At 65.3% G+C, this 19880-nt stretch overlaps 3 protein-coding genes across 3 annotated transcripts; 2 read left to right on the top strand and 1 right to left on the bottom strand.

Annotated features, from left to right (window-relative positions):
* Positions 1 to 304: 304 nt before the first annotated feature.
* Positions 305 to 3860, bottom strand: CHLRE_07g353100v5 (uncharacterized protein). Its single transcript, XM_043064598.1, has 5 exons — positions 3341 to 3860; positions 3168 to 3246; positions 2983 to 3039; positions 2731 to 2802; positions 305 to 2525 (listed from the first exon to the last, which is right to left on the bottom strand). Exons 1-5 carry the CDS (start codon positions 3388 to 3390, stop codon positions 1134 to 1136), a joined length of 1650 nt encoding a protein of 549 aa, XP_042923166.1. The 5' UTR covers positions 3391 to 3860; the 3' UTR covers positions 305 to 1133.
* Positions 3861 to 4180: 320 nt separating this feature from the next.
* CHLRE_07g353050v5 (uncharacterized protein) lies at positions 4181 to 7566 on the top strand. Its single transcript, XM_043064597.1, has 6 exons — positions 4181 to 4232; positions 4404 to 4482; positions 4907 to 5033; positions 5597 to 5899; positions 6153 to 6589; positions 6720 to 7566. The coding sequence occupies exons 1-6, from the start codon at positions 4210 to 4212 to the stop codon at positions 6921 to 6923; spliced, it is 1173 nt and encodes a 390-aa protein (XP_042923165.1). The 5' UTR covers positions 4181 to 4209; the 3' UTR covers positions 6924 to 7566.
* Positions 7567 to 7850: 284 nt separating this feature from the next.
* On the top strand, positions 7851 to 19637 carry CHLRE_07g353000v5 (uncharacterized protein). The gene is made up of 12 exons (XM_043064596.1): positions 7851 to 8202; positions 8424 to 8549; positions 8885 to 8944; positions 9134 to 9161; positions 9434 to 9489; positions 9731 to 9793; positions 10020 to 10439; positions 10667 to 10783; positions 11111 to 11248; positions 11564 to 11663; positions 11902 to 15201; positions 15322 to 19637. The coding sequence occupies exons 1-12, from the start codon at positions 8197 to 8199 to the stop codon at positions 17172 to 17174; spliced, it is 6267 nt and encodes a 2088-aa protein (XP_042923164.1). The 5' UTR covers positions 7851 to 8196; the 3' UTR covers positions 17175 to 19637.
* The last annotated feature ends 243 nt before the right edge of the window (positions 19638 to 19880 follow it).

The raw sequence follows: 19880 nt of genomic DNA, 5'->3' as shown, positions 1-19880 counted from the left end.
TACTTTGCCATGGCATGTACATTCCGAAATTCAAAGCGGTCTGATGTCATCTCGCCGCCCCCATGCGGCCAACTGTGGCGTACTGCGGCCAACGCCTCTGAAGCCACTGCTAGGTGATCGTGCCCCTTGCAAATGGAGGTAGTGCACGGTGGTGTGCCAGGTAAGCTGACAAGGGGCGGACGGGTCCGAAGTCGACACTGTGACGGCCTTGGTGACGGTGTCGATCGCCGCCTGGGTGGGGGGCCAGCGCAGGCGGGCTTCTCCTGTGGTGATTGGTGAATCGGATCGGCGGAGTCTCAACATCCCAGCCTCTTCCTTACAATCAAATCAACTTGCATGGAGATGTGTTGCATTGTAGCGTTGTCTGCCCGGGACCAGAGCCGATTGAAAAGCACACGTCAGCAGTCCCTTCCTCCATGCTGCCTGGCCCGCGTTGCGGTACGACAGTCTTTCACAATTGCCCCAGGACTGAAGTGCTATAATACTCTAGGCGTATTTATACAGGTTTACTACTAGCACCGCAGCCCGCCAGCCGAATATTCCACCGAGATCTTCATCCTCAACATATCCAACACGCTCCATGTCGTGCAACCTTCTTAAAATACATATGCTAACGCATATCGACAGCAAAACTTAAGCTCCGCATCCTGCTCCCAGGTTCTACCAATCATGTAAACACAGCGCCTGCCACTCCTTTAACGCAGCCCCCACTACATTCGCCTGGCGTTCTATATCAGGCGCACTAGAATATACCGTATACAGCATGTTCCGTCCCCAACCACAGTCCCAGGCAGCCGCGCTTTCATCAAAGCGCATCACAGCGCTTCAGCGTAAGCCCTGCACTGTAACAAGCGCAATCGCATGCCGATAATGTCATGCCCGCTCACATGCACCCTGCGAAGCGCAGATCACTGTCAACAGCAGGTCCGAGTCAACCCGAGGCTCGGACTGGCTACCCTGGCGCGACAGCGCACATGAACACCTGTATAGCCAGGCACAAGATGCCGCGCACCACGAGCCACAAGTTCTCCAAATACTCTTGGCTGTCTCGCCACATCCGTAGGCGGGCCCCTCTGCCGCGGCGCCCCTCCACTAGGCATGTGCCAATTACAATCGCCCAACTGCCATTCGGCCTACCCATCGAAGTCGCAGTCGTACTCGGCGCCCCATCCGCCACTCCCGAACCCCCGGAACACCACCTCGTGCTTGTACACGCCCCGGGACGCATACCCGCCCGTCCGCTCCGCCGCCGCCAGCACCACCTGGCCTGCCCGAGTGTACCCCACGCGGCCCAGCACCTCCAGCTGTCGGAGCAGCACCCGCTTGCGGGCCTGGTCCAGGTCCCAGAAGCCCGGCTGCCGGCACATCCAGCCAATGTAATCAGAGGGCAGCTCCGCGACCCGCTCGCCACGGTGCTGTCCGAACGTCACCAATGCCTCCCGCGCCTCCTGCAGCTCCTCTGGCGTGGCAGGCGCCACGCGCCACACTGGCTCGTAGCCGGACAGGTAGGGGTGACCGGCGCCTGGCGACACGGCGTCGGCTTCAGCCGCCCGGATTATGCCGGCGTCGAGCAGCTGCATACACAGGTCCTGCCGCTGGACCGAGTGCTGGAAGATGCCTTCCTGCTGGCACAGCCAGCACACGTAGCTGGCGGGCAGGTGCGTGAGCGGCCGGCCCCAGTACTGGCCGAACGGCATGACGGGCACCTGCTCCTGCACCTGCTCCGCCTCATCCTCCTGGAGCTCCTGCTTCGGCTCCTGCTGCAGCTCCTGCTTCGGCTGTGGCAAGGCCGCCGTCCGTGCTGCCCTGGAGCAAACAGAGGCGGCAGGCGTCGCCGCCAGCTCCTGCTTCACGGTGGCGCCGACCCGGGCCGCCGACCCCATCCCGCTGCACGGCTCCCGCTTCACTACCGCGCTACCAGGCGCCAGGCGGGCTGCGGAGCCGCAAGGCCCCACCACGGCTGCCGATGCCTCCGGCTCTGGCTTAACAGCCACCCTTGCCGCCACCGCCGCTGGCCCCACCGCCAGCGAAGCGGCTGCGCGCTCCAGCTTGACTCCGTCTAGCGCCCGGCGCACCCCCTGATGAACGCCTGCCCCACACGTGGAGGCGGCCCCCTCGCCGTCGCTGCGGGGCCGCTTTCGTGGTGCATGGGGCGCCGCAGCAGCCGGCGAGCCGCCCTCCAGCGCCACTGCCACGCTCTGGCCCAGCGGTGACGCCTGCGTCATGCACTGGCGCTTCTTGCCTGCCGCCGGGCCTGGTGTGGCCAAGCCAGCGCCAGCACCCACACCGGCCCCCACATGAATCGTCGCGCCGCCGCCCGCCGCGCCGCCGCCTTTTGTGTCCTTACCGCACGCCTCCAGCGCTTCATTGATGGCGCGCACCATGCTGAGCAGCCCCTTGACGTCGCCCACACGCCTGCTGCCCGCCAGCTCCGCCACCTCGCGGCTGTACTGCCGCCGCCCCGCCCGCAGCAGCTGTACGACGCTGGTCCCGTGCGCGTCCGGCGCGTGCGCGTCAAGGCCGGCCTGCGAGTCGGCGGCGAAGGCAGAGGGCAGGCAGAAGGGCTGGGGGTTTGAGTGAAGGCAGGCGAAATAGCTGCAGCAACGGCACGGTCATCGCTGTACAGGAGCGCCGCGCATGTCCTTATTTGTGAGTAACGCTCGCTTCAATACTACAGCGACTGAGCAACCTAGGAAAAACGGCTTCCATGTCTCACGTGCCCAGCCCCACCTCGAGCATGGCGCCCATGGCCCCAGCCAGGTATTCCGCGCGTTCGCAATCCCGCCGGCTGCCGTCGGCGGCCTGTAAAGTATGGCGTTGACAAAGGACTTCGGTGTAGCTGCAGTGCCATAAGCACCACGAGTTCAGGATCCACATCTCAAGGTCTGAGGGCCGCTAACCAGGCCTCGTGCGTTCCCCTGCCCTTCAGGCCCTTGCTTGGCCAAAGCCCGACCAGGCCTGGCTGACATCCTAGACACGTACTTGTGCCTCCTCAACGGATGGGTCCGGGAAGAAGCGCCGCGCGAGGCAGCCCTGCACCTGCGAACATGCCGCCGTTGTGGAATCCAGGGAAGGGTCGAGGGGGAAGGCGACGAGGTGGCCTCAGTCACTTACCAGGCCTCGCGATATCCATGAAAAGCACTACCAACATACCACTACCAACATACCATCATGTGCATGGCTGTCTCTCCAGCGTTCGTCCAGTCTCCTTCGGGCATTGTTCGCAGCAGCTCAGGCAGACGCTCCCTGCAAACCAGCATGTGGGTTAGCTTTTATGGACTATATTGTAAGGTTTCAGAGGAAGCGGGTGTCGAGGCCTGAAAATCCTGGGCTTATTCACCTGCACTTTGGTGGAAACGCCCCAGACAGGCGATAGTGTAGATAGCACATATTCTCCACCCGCGTAGCTCCGCATAGGCCATATGCAAGCAGGAGCGACTCTATTTCGGGGTCGAACCGGGTTGTTCCGGCCGGGAAGGCCCGTGCCACTGCGTCTAGCACCCGATCGAGCGGCGCGTCATTGTTGAGCGCATATTCAACCTTGCGTATGAGCTTGCGCAAGTCTTTCGGCCTCAGCTCGCTGCCACCGTGCTGTGCATGGTTGGCACATTTCTGCGCAAGCTCGACAAGTCGTTGATGGGTGACGTCGGCTTTTGTACGCATCGTAAGTTCAAGTGTATGGATACGGCTTGCTGGCCAAGGACACGAGGTCAGCTCTACCACCTGAAGTGCATCAGTTAGTGCATGAAGACGCGACCCTGCGCACCCTTCCAGGGCACGATCAGGCAGCCCCGCCCTTTACGGCATTTGCGCACAAGGCACCGGGCATCAGAGGGCTCTAATGGCCCACCTGGCGACGGATTCTCGCCTCGGGACTTGCCAAGAATCCGTTGGACAAAGTGCAGAGGGACGCAAGTGTGGCGAGGCGCCCGCCAGGCGCCGGTCATCGGACTGCGGAGAAGGGCGACGAACGCAGGGAGCTGGCGAGGAGGGCCGCTGGCTGGCGGCGGCATGGAGACCGGAGGCCAACTATGACAGACTATGAACGCTCCCGTCAGAGAGGGGGACGGGGAGGTCTGCCACATGAGCACCCAACCGACGGGGATGCCTGTCTTCCTCCTCCTCTGCCCGCCATTCTTGTGCGTGTTACGCGTATATTTTAAGAGTGAACATTCCTAATCACCCCAGGAACCGACCTGCAACCCAAGAATGGAGACGCACTTGGGCGACGGGTGAGTCACAGCAGAGTCGCGGCAAGGAACGAAGGTGCGCCTTCCCAGCGCTGCGCCCCGTTCCCGCGCGGCCTGCCACTGCTGCGCCCCGAAATGCCGAGCCAGTGAGCCCTGCCAGTGAGCCCCGCTGCCTTGTGTGCTCGACTGCGCGACGCGCACGCACCCGCCCAGGCGCGAGGTGGACGTGGAGGTGCCTCAGCCCGGCGCCGCGGCGGACCGGCTGGGGGAGCTGTGGTACAACAAGCTGCAGGTGTGCGTGCTGCTGCTGGTGTCGTGGCTGTGGGGCTGTCGTGGCGATGCCAGTGTCGTGTTCGTGGGTCGGGGGTGGGGCGTCGGGCGTGCAGCACGCTATGGCCACGTTGCGGCCACTTGGCGGCCCGACGACCCACGCGTGCGTGCCCACAAGCTAGACTTCGATGGGACCCGTCCCCCATTCCAGGTTTGGGCGGGGGCAGGTGCAGGTTTGGGCAGGGGCGGGGGCAGGTTTGGGCGGCCGCAGGGGCAGGTTTGGGCAAGGGCAGGATGACATGGCCATATATAGCACCCGTGTCCCTGTTGCCCCGTACCTACAAGCAAACATTGTCAAGCCCCGCACGGAGCTACCAGATGCGCCTAATGCGCCGCGATCTCGTGTCCTATCTCCCTGTGTGGCCATGGCGCGGCTGCACGCACAGATCAACCCGGCCCAGGGCATAGCGGCGGCGGCGACGCCGGGCAGCGGCGTGGCAGAGGACGGGTCGGAGTTGCCGCCCCTCACCCTGGCGCCCGGAGAGTCGGCGGCTCGGCTCAACCCCTCCGTTGGTGCGTGCGTGCGTGTGCGGCTGTAAGTGTTGTGATGGGCAGCAGGTCACCGTGTGCGCTTTCAAGCATGCTGGATGTTCGGTACACGTGACGCTCACATGGAGCACATGGTGTGCGTGTTATTGTTGGGAAGGCACACGGACAAAAAGAAAGGGCCGAGACTGTGTGTATGCGAATGCGCCAGCAAGCAGCGGACAACATGGTGCGTGCGTGCGTATGCGTGTCAAGGACCGGGACTGGGTCTATGCGGAAAAGCGACTGAGGGTTGTCGGGGCACGCGGCAGCACCGGCCGTGGCGGCTCATCAGGAATATATGCGGCAGGCCGGAAGCGTCAGCAGGCAGGGCTGCCGCCGTGCCTTGAATGTGGGCCTGCGCTTGTACTGCCGTGCTCGCACCAGCAGCCCCAATCCCTCATCATCCCCACAACTACCCTGCCCCTCTCCTTAGTCCTCACCCTCCTATCGCCATCGGCCCCTCCTCGCCATCTGCACCTCTCTCACTGCCTGCCCCTCTCTCACCATACGTCTGCCCCTGCCTCACCACCTCCCTCCCTCGTCACCAGGCCGCCACGACGAGCATGCACATGACAGCAACCAGCAGCAGCCGACAGATCCAGGGGTAGCAGCGCTGGACCCGCGGCACGTGACCGGCTATGGCCTCAGCTACAGCCAGTACGACAGCGGTGAGGCCGGTGGCGGGCGTGGCGGCGGCGGCGAGGAGGGGGAGGCGGGGGAGGCGGCGGCGGCGGCGGCGCGGTCGGGATGTTTGGGTGGCCCGGACGTGACGTCGGGCCCAGGCGCGGTGGCGGTGGAGGACGAGGCGGCCACAGGCGGCCGGGGGCTACAGAGGCAGGCGGAGCTGGCAGGTGCGTGCGTGTGTGTGCATGTGTGTCATTTTAAAGTGCACGATGGAAACGGAGGGTTCACAGACCGCGAGTGACCCAGGTTAAGCGTTCGACATAGCTTGTGTGTGGGCCTCGGTATGGGAAAAGGCTGAAGCGCCAAGCAGCATGGTCATGCAAACGTAAAGCTTCGCACTACCTACACGGCTACACGTGCAAAGCCTCCTGACAACCACCAGTCCCCAAACCTCCCCTGCTACTTCCATGCGTGCGTCAGATCTGAACCGCGAGGCAGGCGGGACCGCCGCCGGAGACGATGCAGGTGGCGGCGGCGGCGGCGGCGGTGGTAGTGGCGGTGGCGGCGGCGGCGCACCCACGCGCACCGGCTTTGCGACGCTTAGTGGCTCGCTGCTGTGGCAGTGCAGCGGCAGCCCGGCACCCGCAGACTCCTCCAACGCGGCCGCCGTCTATGCAGCTGCTGATGTGGATGTAAGCACCGAATGCGCTGGCCCCGGAGGTGCCCACGAGGCTGGCGGTGGCCGCGGGGCCAGCGGCGGAGGCAATAGTGGAGGCGATAACGCCGCTCACGAGGCCGCCCGCCACGCGGCCGCCGCGGCCGCTGCCAACACGCCGCTGACGGCTGCGGAGCTGGGCGCGGGCGTGACTGGCGAGCAGCCGCTGCGGCCTGAGGACTTCTGCGAGCTGGGCAACGAGGTGCGTGCTGTGCCCGTGTGTTGAGGTGCGGAGGTGGGGCGAGGGGTGGGGTTGCTTTCACCGTTTGCAATAAAAACCAGGACACGAGTACGCGCGGCAATTCTTGACCTCTCCTGCTGTGGTTGCGCAGGCAGGTGGTGCAGTGGAGGCGGTGCAGGCGGCGGCGGCATCCACGGCAGCGGGGCGTGACCCGGTCGGCGACCCGGGTGGAGCGCTGCGCCCGGGCAAGGGGGCGGTCAGGGAAGATGTGGTGCTGGTCGGCGGCGGTGGCGGTGGGCCCAGCCAGCGGCGGCATGCGGGCCTGCAGGTGAGCGCCGGAGACTACGAGTTTTGAGGACTGGGGTGTCACAGGCAAGGCTCCTGAGGCACTCTTTGAAACTACACAAGGCGTTTGGCTGGGAGCAGGGGCCCTCCTTACGGGGCCTCTCCTTGCAGTCGGGGTTGTGGAGTCTCGCCTGTGTGGGGGGTGGGGGCTGCCGAGGCGGTGACCAGCCGGCCTGACCCGCGCCTGGGTGTGCCCTCTTAGGAATAATGGGCAGCCTGCAGGCCGTGAGGCAATCGGCGACATGTTACGGCATAGTATCATGTTATGCCGGTGATGGTGCCATGGTGTGCGTGGGAGGGGAGGGGTAATTGATGCCAATCTTAAGACCCAGCACCAGCTCACAGAACGCAGGCGAGGTCTGGCCTCAACCTTTACTTTGGACGCAATTGAGCCGTGTTCTTCTTGTTGGGGGTGGAAGGGGGCTTCGCAGTTATCGCTAGGATGGCGGTGGCATGCCGGAACATCGACATTACTGCTTGCTATAGACCGTGCACACACAACAGCTGCTGGAGGGCTCAGCGTGGCACGGCGCCGCAATGTTCCTCGAGTGCACGGCAGGGCCCGCGCACGGCCGGGGTGTGCAGGGCGTGAAGCCTCTATCAGAGAACCCACGAACTCATTGTAACGAAGCTGCGTGTAAGGCGGTTCTGAGCGCCACGGAACGGTCAGGCCGGCTAGTACGCCCCACACGTGACGCGTTCCAGTATGAATTGATAATGCCGGCGCGCCTTCGATTTGGAATCGCTAATATATGCTTGAAGGGCTTGAAAACTTCCGACGTTGCGAAATCCCCCTTCATGCACAAGGTGGATGAGCTGAACTGCCTCACCAGCCTAACGCCTCCGCCGATCTGGCGCCAAGCGTACCACCGTGACGTGCTCTAACCGCAGAGGTTCCTGACGCTACTGTAATAAACAGCACAAGCTGCAATATATTCTAATCGAGACGTGCAACAAGGGAAGCGAATTCAGGCGAAGGCCCGCATGGGCTACTCGCCCCATACAAGCTCTAAAATTTAGTCGTGCGTCAACTCAACTTAACACTTGCTAGCTATTTGCTTAACTACATACGACTGACTGGTTTGTGCAGGCTCTAACCACGCTGAAGCCGCACGACGAAACTGGCAGGAATGTTCTCATAAGTTCCCAGGCAAATTAAGCAATAGTGCAGCTTGAGGCTTTTAAGTACTGTTTCGGCAATGTGCCAGCGGGTAGTGCTATGCGATACTTGAGTTGGACAAAGCGGCAGGTTTCTGGGCCGTGTGGCTCGCACCTAATTCCCAATGGATGTAAGTCGTGTGTCAAATGATGCTCTCCAATGTGGGCTCTTGGAGTTGCGCGCCAGAACCTTGCAGCAGCAGTTTTGCCTTTTGGAGTTCGCCAAGTGGGCCAAGGAAGGGCAGCTTGAAGTCAAACCCATACCCCCGCCCTAGGCTGACGGACGGGTAGCTTGTTGAATACGTCGAGGAACCCGGCAGATGTGTCGTTCTCACTGTGTGCACGTCTGCAGGCCTACCAGTGGGTGCGGAGCATCAGCGAGGGCTCATATGGTGACTGCCACGTCTGTCGCGACGTCAAGAACGGCGACGAGCTGGTTGCAGTGAAACGATTGAAAGCGGCGCACCTGGATGAAAATGTGAGAGAGCCGGCCTACGCTCGACCCCAGTGATGCCTTGTTTGTCGGACTCCAGGACTGGGTGACGGTGCAATCGGTGTACCTTACCGACAGGAAGGCTGTCCGGCGCGCGGGTTGTTGGGGGGTTCCCCGAGTCGAACTTGCCGCGCCGCGCCGCGCTGCGCAGCCGTCGTGCTTCGGGAGGCACACACGCAAATGCCCCTGCACACTGAAGACACAGTCTGTATCCTGACCTGTATCTCACCTCCGATGCTTGATTGCCGGTATCACGGGCAGTCGAAGTCTGAAGATCGACACTGACCCGCCATGTTGCCTCCCGATGTTCACGGCCTCAGATCAAGCGGCTGACGCTGCGCGAGCTTCGAGTGCTTCGCGGTTTGCCGCAACACCCCAACGTGAGGAAGGAGGCGGTTGGGGACCTGAAGAGTCCCCGGAGAGGGTGCCAAAATGCCATTGTCCGGGTCACGCGCTGTCTCACGTGTAACCAAAGGTTCTGCTGAACAGATTCGCCAGGGTACGCGAACATGACCGTCTGGAATTGATGCAACTGACTCCCTCTATTCAATTGACTTCTGTCTCGCCAGGTGGTGCATCTGAAGGATGCATTTCGAAGTGAGTTCGTGAGGGGGTCGATTGGTTTGGCACGCACAGCGGCAGCGGACATGCGTACCGTATCATCCGGCTGAAAGGCTTCCTGTGTTCGGTAGCCGTACATGTTTGCTTATGGCTTTACTCTTCCCCACGGGTCATGGACCGCCGCCATCAGGGGCTGATGGGGTAGGGTTCCTTTAGGGAGGTGCTTCGCCCCCAGGCACCTCGCCCCACACATGGCACCGGTCCAACCTCCGTGCGGCACCCCTTGCGCGCTGCTCCCGCCCTCACAGGCGAGTCGGGGCGCGTGTACATGGTGTTCGAGCTGGCGGCCAGGAGCATGCTGCAGGTGCGGGCGGGCGAGAGCGTGTTAGCGAGCGTGCGTGCGTGCGTGCATGCGTGTGCCCGCGACCGTGTGCGGACATGTACGGACGTGCTGGCGTACGGATGCACGCAAGACTGGTTCTCGCCATGGCGCAAGTCGTGGGATCAGGCCGTGGGGTCAGGATGTGGGGTCAGGTTGTGTCTGGAGGGGCTGGCGGGGCTGGACTAAACCGCACTGAAGCGCGCACGCATGTCACGCCCCGCAGGAGATGGAGCGGCACCACCGCTTCATGCTGCCAGCCAAGCTGGTCAAGCTGGTGGCGTTCCAGGTGGGCGCATGAGCGCATGGGTCCATGGTGATGGGGGAGAAGAGGTAGCAGCATGGCAGAGTCACCTTATTGTGGGGGATGGACAGCTCCTGCCCCGACCCGTACCTTGCCTACCAATCGTGCCTGCATGCCTGTCTGCCTCCCCATCCCGCTTCCGCGCCGAACCCCTCCCCTCCCCGGTCCTCGCTCGCCCGGTGGCGTGTCGCTCGGCCTCCGCCACACACAGCTGCTGCGGGCGTTGGCGCACTGCCACAAGAACGGTGTCATGCACCGCGACATCAAGCCAGCAAACATCCTGCTCGGCCTGCCCTCCCGCCGCGGTGACGGCAGCGCCAGCGGCGATGAATGGGAGGACGAGCCGGAGCACCCCGCGGCGGACGGCCAGCAGCCGCAGCCGCAGCCTGTGCGCAGGCACCGCAAGGGGCTGGTGCCGCGGGGCCGCGGGCTGCTGGTGAAGCTGTGCGACTTTGGGTTCGCGCGCTGGCTGCCCAACGCGGCGGGGGCGGCGGGCGCCGCGGCGCGGTCGGGCTTCACAAACGCGGAGGAGGCGTGGGAGTCGGTGGGCGTGGGCGTCGGCATGGGGCTGGAGGGCGGCGGCGACCGCTGCTCATCGTACATGGTCACGCGCTGGTACCGCGCGCCGGAGGTGCGTGGAGTGGCGTGGCGTGGCATGCTGGGGTTAGCCATGTGGGCTGCTGCGTGTTCTTTGCGGGGAGCAAGCCTGGGTGTGCTGTTTGGGAGACAGAAGCGGAAGCGGCAAAAGCCCCCTGGCATCACACAGTGGGTTAACTGGTGTCGCCGCGTGTGTCATGGTGCGGTGTACGACTCGCTGTGGTGCTGTACGTCACAATGCGATGTGTCATACACATGCAGATCCTGATCCGCAACCGCACGTACGACTGCGGTGTGGATGTGTGGTCGTTCGGCTGTACCATCGGGGAACTGGTGGCGGGCGAGCCGCTCTTCCCGGGGTCTTCCACCGCAGACCAGGTGGGATGAGGGGCTGGGGGGGGGGGTATCTTGTTGATGGATTCTACGAGAGCCAAGCGAAGTGTATATGACGCTGCGCCTTTGGGCGATGGGGACGGGTTGACGACTGGGAAGGGACCTACTGCAGGGTTAGCTGTTTGTGACGTAGCAGACAAGCCCAGCACTCGGCTCTAGATAGTGATACGCGGTCTGCCCAGCTGTTGTGTATGATGCTAGGCGTGTTCCTGACTGCAGGCCACACGGTCGCACGGCCACACCTGCACATGCACACGTGCGTAACCCCTCTGTGCCCCCTGTCCCCGAATGTCCTGCCCCTCTGCGGCGCAGCTGTGGCGCATCATGCGCTGCATGGGCCCGCTGCCGCCGCACATGGCAATGCGCATGCGCGCGAGCCCCAACCTGGCAGGGCTGGCGGCGGCGGGGGCGCAGGCGCGTGGCCGCACGCTGGCGCAGCGCCTCAACGGGGTGAGTCGGCTGGCGGGGCTAGCGAAGTGGGATAGATAGCGGCTACGCGACTGTGCGGCTATGCGGCTATGCGACTATGCGTTTGGCATTGTGAGATGTAGCAACAACCGACAAAAGCTCCGTCGTCCAGCGAGGCCGGCGGCGCCAATGGAGCCAGAACGGAATGGCTCACCAACACGTCTGTGCCACGCCACGCACTCTGGGGTCCCGTAAGCCGCGACTCCTGACGCCCCCACCTGCAACTGCGCCCCCCCCCGCTTTTCCAAATATCCTTGCAACCCCCCCGCTTGTCCAAACATCCTTGCAACCCCCCAGGCCGCCACGCCGCAGCTGGTGGAGCTGCTGAGTGCCTGCCTGGTGCTGGACCCCTCACGCCGGCCCACCGCCGCGCAGCTGCTGCGGCTGCCCTACTTCTGTGAGTCGCGAGTCCCTCAGTCCTGATGACAGGCGTATTGCCCACATGGCCGCTTGCCTGCATGCCCGCTTGCTGGCATGACGCATACGTGTGGCAGCCGTACGTGTAAGTCACGCACCACGCAGGCACGCTCCTGTGCTCTCCAGCGTCCACTAGACGGGCGCGTATGCCCACCCGTGACCAATGACACGCCACCGTGCTCACGCTCCCACCCGCTCGCCCGCCCGCCCACGTGCAGGGGACGTGCCCAAGATGCTGGAGGGGGAGCCCGAGTTGGCGGCGCTGCTACAGCTGCCCGCCGCGCCGCCGCCCACGGCAGGGCCGGCTGTAGCAGCGACGGCCAAGGGCCCTGGGGCGGCTACCATCGACGCCGCCGCCGCCGCGGGCAAGGGAGGGGCGGCGGCCGCGGACGCGGCGGCCGCAATGCAGCGGCCCGGCTACAAGCCCGTGAGTGTGGGCACCGCCGCAGCGGTGATGAAAAAGGCGGCGGAGGCGTCGGCGTCCTCCTCAGCGGAGGTGACAGGCACGCCCACATCGATGGCGGCGGCGGCGGTGGCAGCGGCGGCGCCCACTGCTCAGGACGCGACGCTGGTGATCACGGCGGGCATCATGTTGGGAGACGTGCGCATGCAATCGGCGGGCGCAAGCAAGGCGGGCACAGAGGCTGAGCCCATGGATGTGGACACGCCTCCAGTGGCGGCGGCGGCGGCAGCAGTAGCGGCGGCACCGGCATCGGCGCCCGTGCAACCGGCGGCGCCCTCGACTCCCGCAACCCACACCTCGGATTCCGCTGCCGCGCAGCCCGTGCTGCAGGAGCAGGCGAGGGCCACACCGCAACAGACACAACAGCAGCAACAACAGCAGCAGCAACAACAACAGCAGCAGCAGCAGCAGCGTGCTGGCCAGCAGGCACAACTGCCGCACCCTGTGCCGCCCGAGCAGCTACACCCACTCTTATCCTCAGCCGCGGCGGCTGTGACGTCGCCCGCGACGGCTCACGCCGCTTCGGAGGCGGCGGCTGCCCGCCCGGATTTGTCGGCAGGCGCGCTAGGCCCCGGGGCGGCCAAGCTAGACGCAAAACCCGCCACCGCGTCCCTATCAGCCAACAGCACAGGCATCGAAGCTGCCCCGGCGCCGGCCCCTGCCTTGGCTGCGGGTCAGTCGACGGCGTCCTCGGCCGCAGCTGCCATTGTGAAGGACGTGGCGATGGTGGCGGCCGCGGCTGTTGATGTGATTGCTGTCGGCGGCATGCCTGCCCGTGCCTCGCCGTCAGTGGCTGCCGAGAGGGACGGCGCGGGTGTGGGCCCGTCAACGCCGTCGCCCCACGCGGCTCCGCCGCAGCTGCCGTCGCTGCCGGTGCCCCAGCAAACCGAGGCCGCGATGCGACCGGCCCTTCGGCCGGACCAGCAGGAGCAGCAACGGTCGGAGCAGCCGCTGGAGCAGCCACAGCAGGGCACGACCGAGGCGCAAGCGCAGCAGCAGCTGCAGCAGCTGCAGCTGCAGCAGCGGCAGGAGAAGCCGGCTGGCGTGCTGGAGGAAGTGCAGCCGCCAGCCGCAGTGCCTGAGGCAGCCCCTGCGCCGCAGTTCTCCTTCAGCCTGCCGGCTGCGGCTGCGACCGCGGCGGCGGCGTACCGCCCGCCCATCTTGTCCCTGCCCGACTCCACGCAGGCGCCGGGCTCGCCGTCCGCGCTGCAGCCCTCGCCGTTCACGCGGGCGGCGGTGGCTGACCGCATCCGCGAGGCTGCAGCCGGCAATGCCAGCGACACGCAGCTGACCGGCAGCCACTTGCTGCGCGGCGTGGGCGTAACCTCTGCTGCCGCAGCCAAGCCCGTCGCGCGCATGACCGACTTCGCCTCAGCTCCCATGGACCTGTGTGTGACAATGACCTCGGAACCCGACACCGTGGGTGCCGCCAGCCCCGGCCCCAGCCCCTCCGCCGCGCTGCCCATGTTCCAACCCGGACGCCTGGTCGCCACCACCGCCGCGCGCGGCAGTGCGTCCTCCGCCCTGGGCACCCAACACTCCCCGGGTGTTGAAGGCATTGCCAAGCGGCAGCTGCAGCCGCCGCAGCAGCAGATGCTACAACCACAGGCAGCGGTGGCGGCGCAAGCGACGGGCACCCGCGTTCGACAGCAGGTGCGCAAGAGCATGAGCGCTACCTTCCTGGCGCAGCCCCTGCAGCCGCATGGCGCGAGCCCTAACTCTGCGCTCCTGCTACAGCAGCAGCAGCCACCCAACCAGTCCGCCAACTCGCTACAGCCGCCGGGCTCTGCCGGCGCCCTTGCTTTAAGCGGCGCTTCTGCCGCGCTGTTGATGGGCGGTCCCGCCAGTGCCGGCAGCGGCCCCGGCATGGGCCACAGCAGCGGCGGCCTTCCGGCTGCGACAAACAGCAGCGGTGGCGGCGGCCCTGACTCTTCCGGCGGCCGCCCGCAACAGCAGCCGAAGGATGGCAAGCTGGTCCGGCGCGGTGTGACCGCGGTGGCGCGAATGCTGGGTCTGGGCACCGGCGCGGTGGCGGCGGCGGAGGGGCCAGGCCCGTTGCCGGTGCCCGCCGGCCCGCGCATTGTGGACCTTATGTCGGGCTCTGCCGCCCCCGCTGGCGTCGCAGGCGCCGCCACGGAGGGCGCGGGGCCAGCCAACGACGGGCTGGGTGGCCTCTCGGGCTCCCAGTACGTGCAGCGCCTGTCCGGCCTCGGCAGCATGCCGCTGCTGGCGCCGGTGGCGGAGGACGGCGAGGGCGGCAGCGGCAGCCACCAGGGCCTGGCTGTAGTGGCGCTGGCGGGCGGCGGCGGCGGCGCGCCGTTACCGTCACCGCGGCGGCGGCTGCCGTACAACATGCCTCACCACATGCAGCAAGTCATGATGCAACAGCAGCAGCAGCAGCCGCAGCAGCAACAACAACAGCAGACGTTGCCGGCGGCGCTGGCGCCCATCTTCGCGCGGCTGTCTACCGGCGGTGGCGGCTTGCAGGGGGCGGGCGGCGGTGGCGGACTATCCAGCTACGCCTCCGCCAGCCACTTGCCAGTCGTGTTCAGTCCCGGCGGCGCGCCAGCCATGTCGCCGTACGATCCGGCCGTACCGCTGCCACACCGCCGCGGCGGTACGGCACTGGATCCCTACATGCCGCCGCCGCTGGACAGTTTCAGCAGCGTGGCGGGCGCGCGCTTCTTGCTCAGTGGCTGTACGGGTCCCGCCAGCGGCCTGGGCTCGCAGCTGCTCAGCGCAAACACGGGCGGCGCCGCCGCCGCCGGCATCAGCGGTGTGCTGTGCAGCGTGCCAGAGGCGGCCGCGCCGCCGCTGCTGTCGCCGCGGCCGTATCTGCAGGACGAGGCGCGGTCGGCGTCGGCTACGACGACGCCGCGGGGTGTGTACCGAGTGGGCCGCAGCCTGACGGCGACTGGAGGCCTGGCGTACGCCGGCGCGGGTGCTGCGCCGGACGCGGCGGCGGCGGCGGCGGCGGCGGCGGCGGCGGCGCTATCAGGTGGCGGCGGCGCCAGCAACATGTACGCCTTCTTGCGGCGTTCCGGCACCGGCTCCGGTGAGTTGAAGGCGACTGAAGCGTGCAGGGCTATGTGCAGAGCTTGAGCTGGGTATGCCAGCTATCACTTTCGGTCGCTAGTGTCTGCTCTGCCACCTTTCCCCTGTGTGCCGACCGCAGCTTACGCGCACCTGGCGCCGCCGATTATGGCCGGCGGCGGCGGCGGCGCCCCCGGCGCCATTGTCGTGAGCGCGTCGGCGCAGCTGCCTCGGTTTGGCCGCACGAGTCTGAACAACAACACCATTGACAACAGCGCGATGGCTCCGGATCTGGGCCCCGGGGCCACTGGCTACATCGTCGGCAACACCACCGGCAGCAGCGCCGTCGTGGTGGTGGGCGGGCCAAGCAGCAAGAGCCGGCGCAGCAGCGTAGAAATGCTGCAGCCCGAAAACACCAGCGGCAAGGGCAGTAGCGGCGGCGGCGCCAAGCCTCTGCTAGCCTCCGCCGCCTCCGCCGCTAGCAAGCTATTCCGCCGCATAGGCACCGGCAGCGGCAACCGCGACGGCATTCCCAGTGTCACAACTGCGACCGCCGGCGCCGCGGGCGCCGCAGGATTTGACAGCTCCGGCGCCGCCACCCTTGCCGCGGGCATCAGTGCCCTGCCGCTCGACGGCGGGCTGGCCTCGGCTGGCCACTCCCAGTACCGCATCAGCCCCGCGACGTCCACACACCACAGCGCCGTCGCGGTCGCGGCGACTGCCGCCGCCGCCGTGTTCGGCGGCGTCGACGCCATCGATGGCGGCGCGGCATGGACGGCGGCGGCGCCGGTCATGCCCAAGCCACCTTCGCACGTGAACCTGGCGGCGCTGGCGGCGGCTCGCGGCAGCTCGGAGGGACAGTTGCAGGCGGAGTTGAGTTCCGCCCTGGGCGCGGCCGGTATGGCGGCGGCGGCGGGCGCATCGGCGGCGGCGGCGGCGGCGGTGGCGCGGTCGCCGTCGGCCCTCCGGAAGCGCGCCATCACCGACGGCGGTGTTGTGGGCGCGAACGAGCCGGGCGCGACGGCTGAAGAGGAGCTCGAGGCGACGGAGGCCATGCCATCGGCCCTATTCGGCTGCGGCAGTGTCGGCGGTCACAGCACCGGACCCAACAGCAGCGGCGGCGAGGCTGGCGGTGGCAGCGGCAGCGGGCCGGTGTCGCCTGCCGGCGGCGGCGCTGGTGGGCTGGCGCCGCTGTCGCCGTCGGGGTCCCTGGTGCAGGGCGTGGGCAGCCCCCGCATGCTGCGCAACAGCGTGTCGTCAAGACGGCCCAGCCGCCTCGGCCGCAGCGCCGCCGCCAGCGCGACCGCTGCCGCCTCCGCCAGCAGCCGATTCCTGCTGGATGCGGACCGCGCCGCCAGCGGCACCGTCAGCAGCGCTGACGTGGCGGGGCTGGTGTCGTCGCCGCCCGGCGCGCGGGCGTCAGGCACATCGCAGCTGCTGCTGCACGCCGGCGGCAGCATCAGCCACCTGAGCCAGGGCGGGCACTCGGGCGCGGTGGCGGTGGGCGTCAGTGTGGACGCCACGGAGGAGGAGGGGCTGGAGGACCTGCGGCGGGCTGAGGGCGCCGAGGACACCGCGCCGCGGGTGCCGCTGCCGCCGCCCTCCGCCATATATGACGCCGACGGTCAGCAGGTGCCAGCAGTGACGGCTGGTACGGCGGCTGCGGCTGCGCCGGCCAGCGGCCGCACGTTTGCGGCAGCCATGATGAGCGCCACAGCGGCGGCGTCGGAGGATGCGCACGTGTCGGATTCCGCCCTGTCGGGCGGCGGCAAGGTAACGGCGCGCAAAGGCGCCGCCGGCGCACAGGATCGGCGTGCAGCAGCGGGTGAGGCCGCTGGCGCAGGTGGCAAGGGTGCGGAGGTGCGGGGTCCTCGGGAAGTGCGGCCGCCAGCCGGGGGTGCGCCAGCGCAGCAAGGCAAGCAGCAGGCGTCGCCGCGCGTGGAGTTGTCTCTGTGGGATCGGATCAAGCGTGCGCTTGCATGCGGTGCGCCATAAACGTGACAGGCGCAGAATTCTCAAGGCTTTTCATGACAGCGTGAATGGTGTTGTGGGATTGCACTCACGCCGAGCGCTTGTTGCTTGGCGGTGGTTGGTTGGTGGGGCAGTTGGTTGGCCGGCGGTGTGTGAATGGCTGAGTGCTCCCATGTTTTGCGAGAAACCGCTACGGTAGGTCGTCGCACGTATGCGCGCAGTGAGAATGGCCTCGTATCCAGTCTTGTGAATGCGCCTTTGGGTGTTCAATCACGAATGAGTCTAATGAACGGTCGGTCAAGATGGATGCATTCTGCCGTTGGCCACAACAGTGCAGGCCGTTAGGAGGGTCTTACAAATGTGCGGTATACCACTGCTGGTGGCATCAAAAAGCGCTGAGGAGGTTGCATTCTTGCTGTGCAGCAGCTGGTGCAAACGGATGCGGGCGAACGTTGAGAAGCAAGGTATGGCCGGGATATTTATATGACAAGATAGGTGGTTCGGTAGGGGGCTTCGCCTCCCCTGGATCGCTTCGTTCAGGGGGCTCAGCTTTGTACAGCTGGACAATGGGCTGAGCTCCGCCGGGATATTTATATGAGATTGAGGTGACAGGGTAGCGAGGCGCAGCGCTCGGCCGAACCATGCATTGCAGCGTTTGCTGGTGAGCCGCTCTGAACACATGCACAGCCAGCAGATGATGGCATATTCGTAATGGTTGGTCGGTTGCCATGTCAGCAACATGTTTGCGCAGAGCGCATATGCAGTCTTGCATGCGCGAACGGATGCATTGCAGGGGGCGTAGCTGCGCACGCCCCAGGTGCAAGCCCAAGTGCACGTTGGCCACAGGGGCACCAGAGAGCCGGGCTGCACGATGGATTCCGTCGGTGTTGCGGCATGAATTCTGCAAATGCTTTTCCTTTGCGGAACTGCATGCACCGAAGGCATGAAATCCGCAGACGACGGACAGGCAGTGGAGCTAAGGGATTACTTCATCGACTAGGTAGCACGATTGTTTCCTTCTGGCGGCGCAGCATACGTATGGACATCATAAATGATAATTGCATTTCTCCCATCACATGCTGAGAAGTGGTGCGGGATTACCTTGCATTTAAGGCACTGTGCTGGGTATGGGCGTGACAGACGGTGCTCTCATCACGCTGCGGGTTCTGCACGTGGTGCAGGAGGTCGGGGCCCGCCGCCCCCATAAGCTTTTTTGTGGCTGGGATACCCCAATGAAAAGCTGCTGATGCATTTCATGAAAAACTTGCAGACACAACCGACTGAACTACCGTACTTATATACTGCCGTGTTTTTTTACGCTCGGCTGGGACGCGTGGCGAAGACAGGACGGCGCGTATCGGCAACTACTGCAATCCATACCGGGGAAGGTGTAAGGAGGGACGCGGGCGCTGTGAGCACACGTTCGGGTGCACACGTGCTCACGCTGATGAGTGGGTGTGTCACGTGTGTGGTGTATGTGCCATACTGGAGATGGAGGGAGACACGGCTACAGGGGTGCGGAACCCGTGGGATGCCGAAGGGTCATTCCCGCTGGCACTAAAGATGCTGAGGGATGTGCAGGGGCGGGGGGGTCGGCCCTTCATTTACAGCGCTTAAATGCTTCTGCATGGTTACAGGCGCGTGTGGGGGTGGATTGCCTGTCGACGAGTGCCTGTGGTCATGCGCTAGTGGGGGCTCTGACTGGCTGCCGCCATCAGGCCCTGGCCGCCATGTATGCCGCATTCATGCCCGGCAAACAGGACTGAGGTGAGGCGCCAAAGGTTATTCGGGATGTTCCAGGCAGGCTCTCGGTAGAAGCAGTGTGGTTGGGGCCATACTCTTGCGCTTCGCGCTGCAATCATGCTTCGCACATTGCGCGTGGCGTTTTGTGGGCTGTGGCTGTTGGAGGTGAAGGTCTGTGGCCCTCGCATTGGGGCCGACAATAGGGAAATGGACACGGTTAGACGAAAAATGGACAATTGCAACTTGGCTGGTAGGATTGGCTGGTAGGAGTGTCTCCATTCAAACGGTTACAGGATGTTGTCCCGACTGAACACATTGCGGAGGGGTGCACGCCGTTGGCCTTGAGGTAGCCTTGAAGCAAGGATAGGTGTGGCGTGAGTGGAGATGTGCAGCAGTGTGGTCGCGTAGATTACAGGAACCAAACTCAAAATGTGCGTGTGATTGTGTGGGTGCGGGTGTGTGGCAGCGTTCACGGGCCGCTTGGGCCCGGGCACCTCGAGCGTGCTGTCGACAGGGCCACCACATTACCTTTCCAGCGTGTCCTGGTCAGGAACTCCTACTGCAAAGTGGCGTCGGCAAAGTGGCATCGGCGGAAGCGGGCTCCTGCGTTCCCACATCTTGCCATGGGCTGGCAACTGACACCACCGTGCGTGCGTGGGGGTGCAGTTATGGGGGTCAGCGGAACAGGGCAGAATGAGCCCTACTTGGTATCAGGGGTGCCCCTGCCTGTAAGTGTGTGCCTGCAATCACTGCGCACCGCAACTTAGCAGGCGCGCCCTGTGCCAGAACCGGCTACCGTTTACTCCTTGCACAGGGGTCCCACACTCCCTCCCACATCACAAGTTTTGCCCGTGGGGGGAGGGGGGGTCGCTCGTTCCCTGAAGGGGATTAGTTTGGGGGTTTGGGAGCATGAGGTCTGGCACTTTGTTTTTGGGCTGAGCCCCCTGAGCGAAGCGATCCAGGGGGGGCGAAGCCCCCCAGGATTGC

Source organism: Chlamydomonas reinhardtii, chromosome 7 (assembly GCF_000002595.2).
Source record: "Chlamydomonas reinhardtii strain CC-503 cw92 mt+ chromosome 7, whole genome shotgun sequence".
NCBI lineage: Eukaryota > Viridiplantae > Chlorophyta > Chlorophyceae > Chlamydomonadales > Chlamydomonadaceae > Chlamydomonas > Chlamydomonas reinhardtii.
The sequence above is the reverse complement of the archived record's forward strand: the minus strand, read 5'-3'. Positions and strand labels throughout refer to the sequence as shown.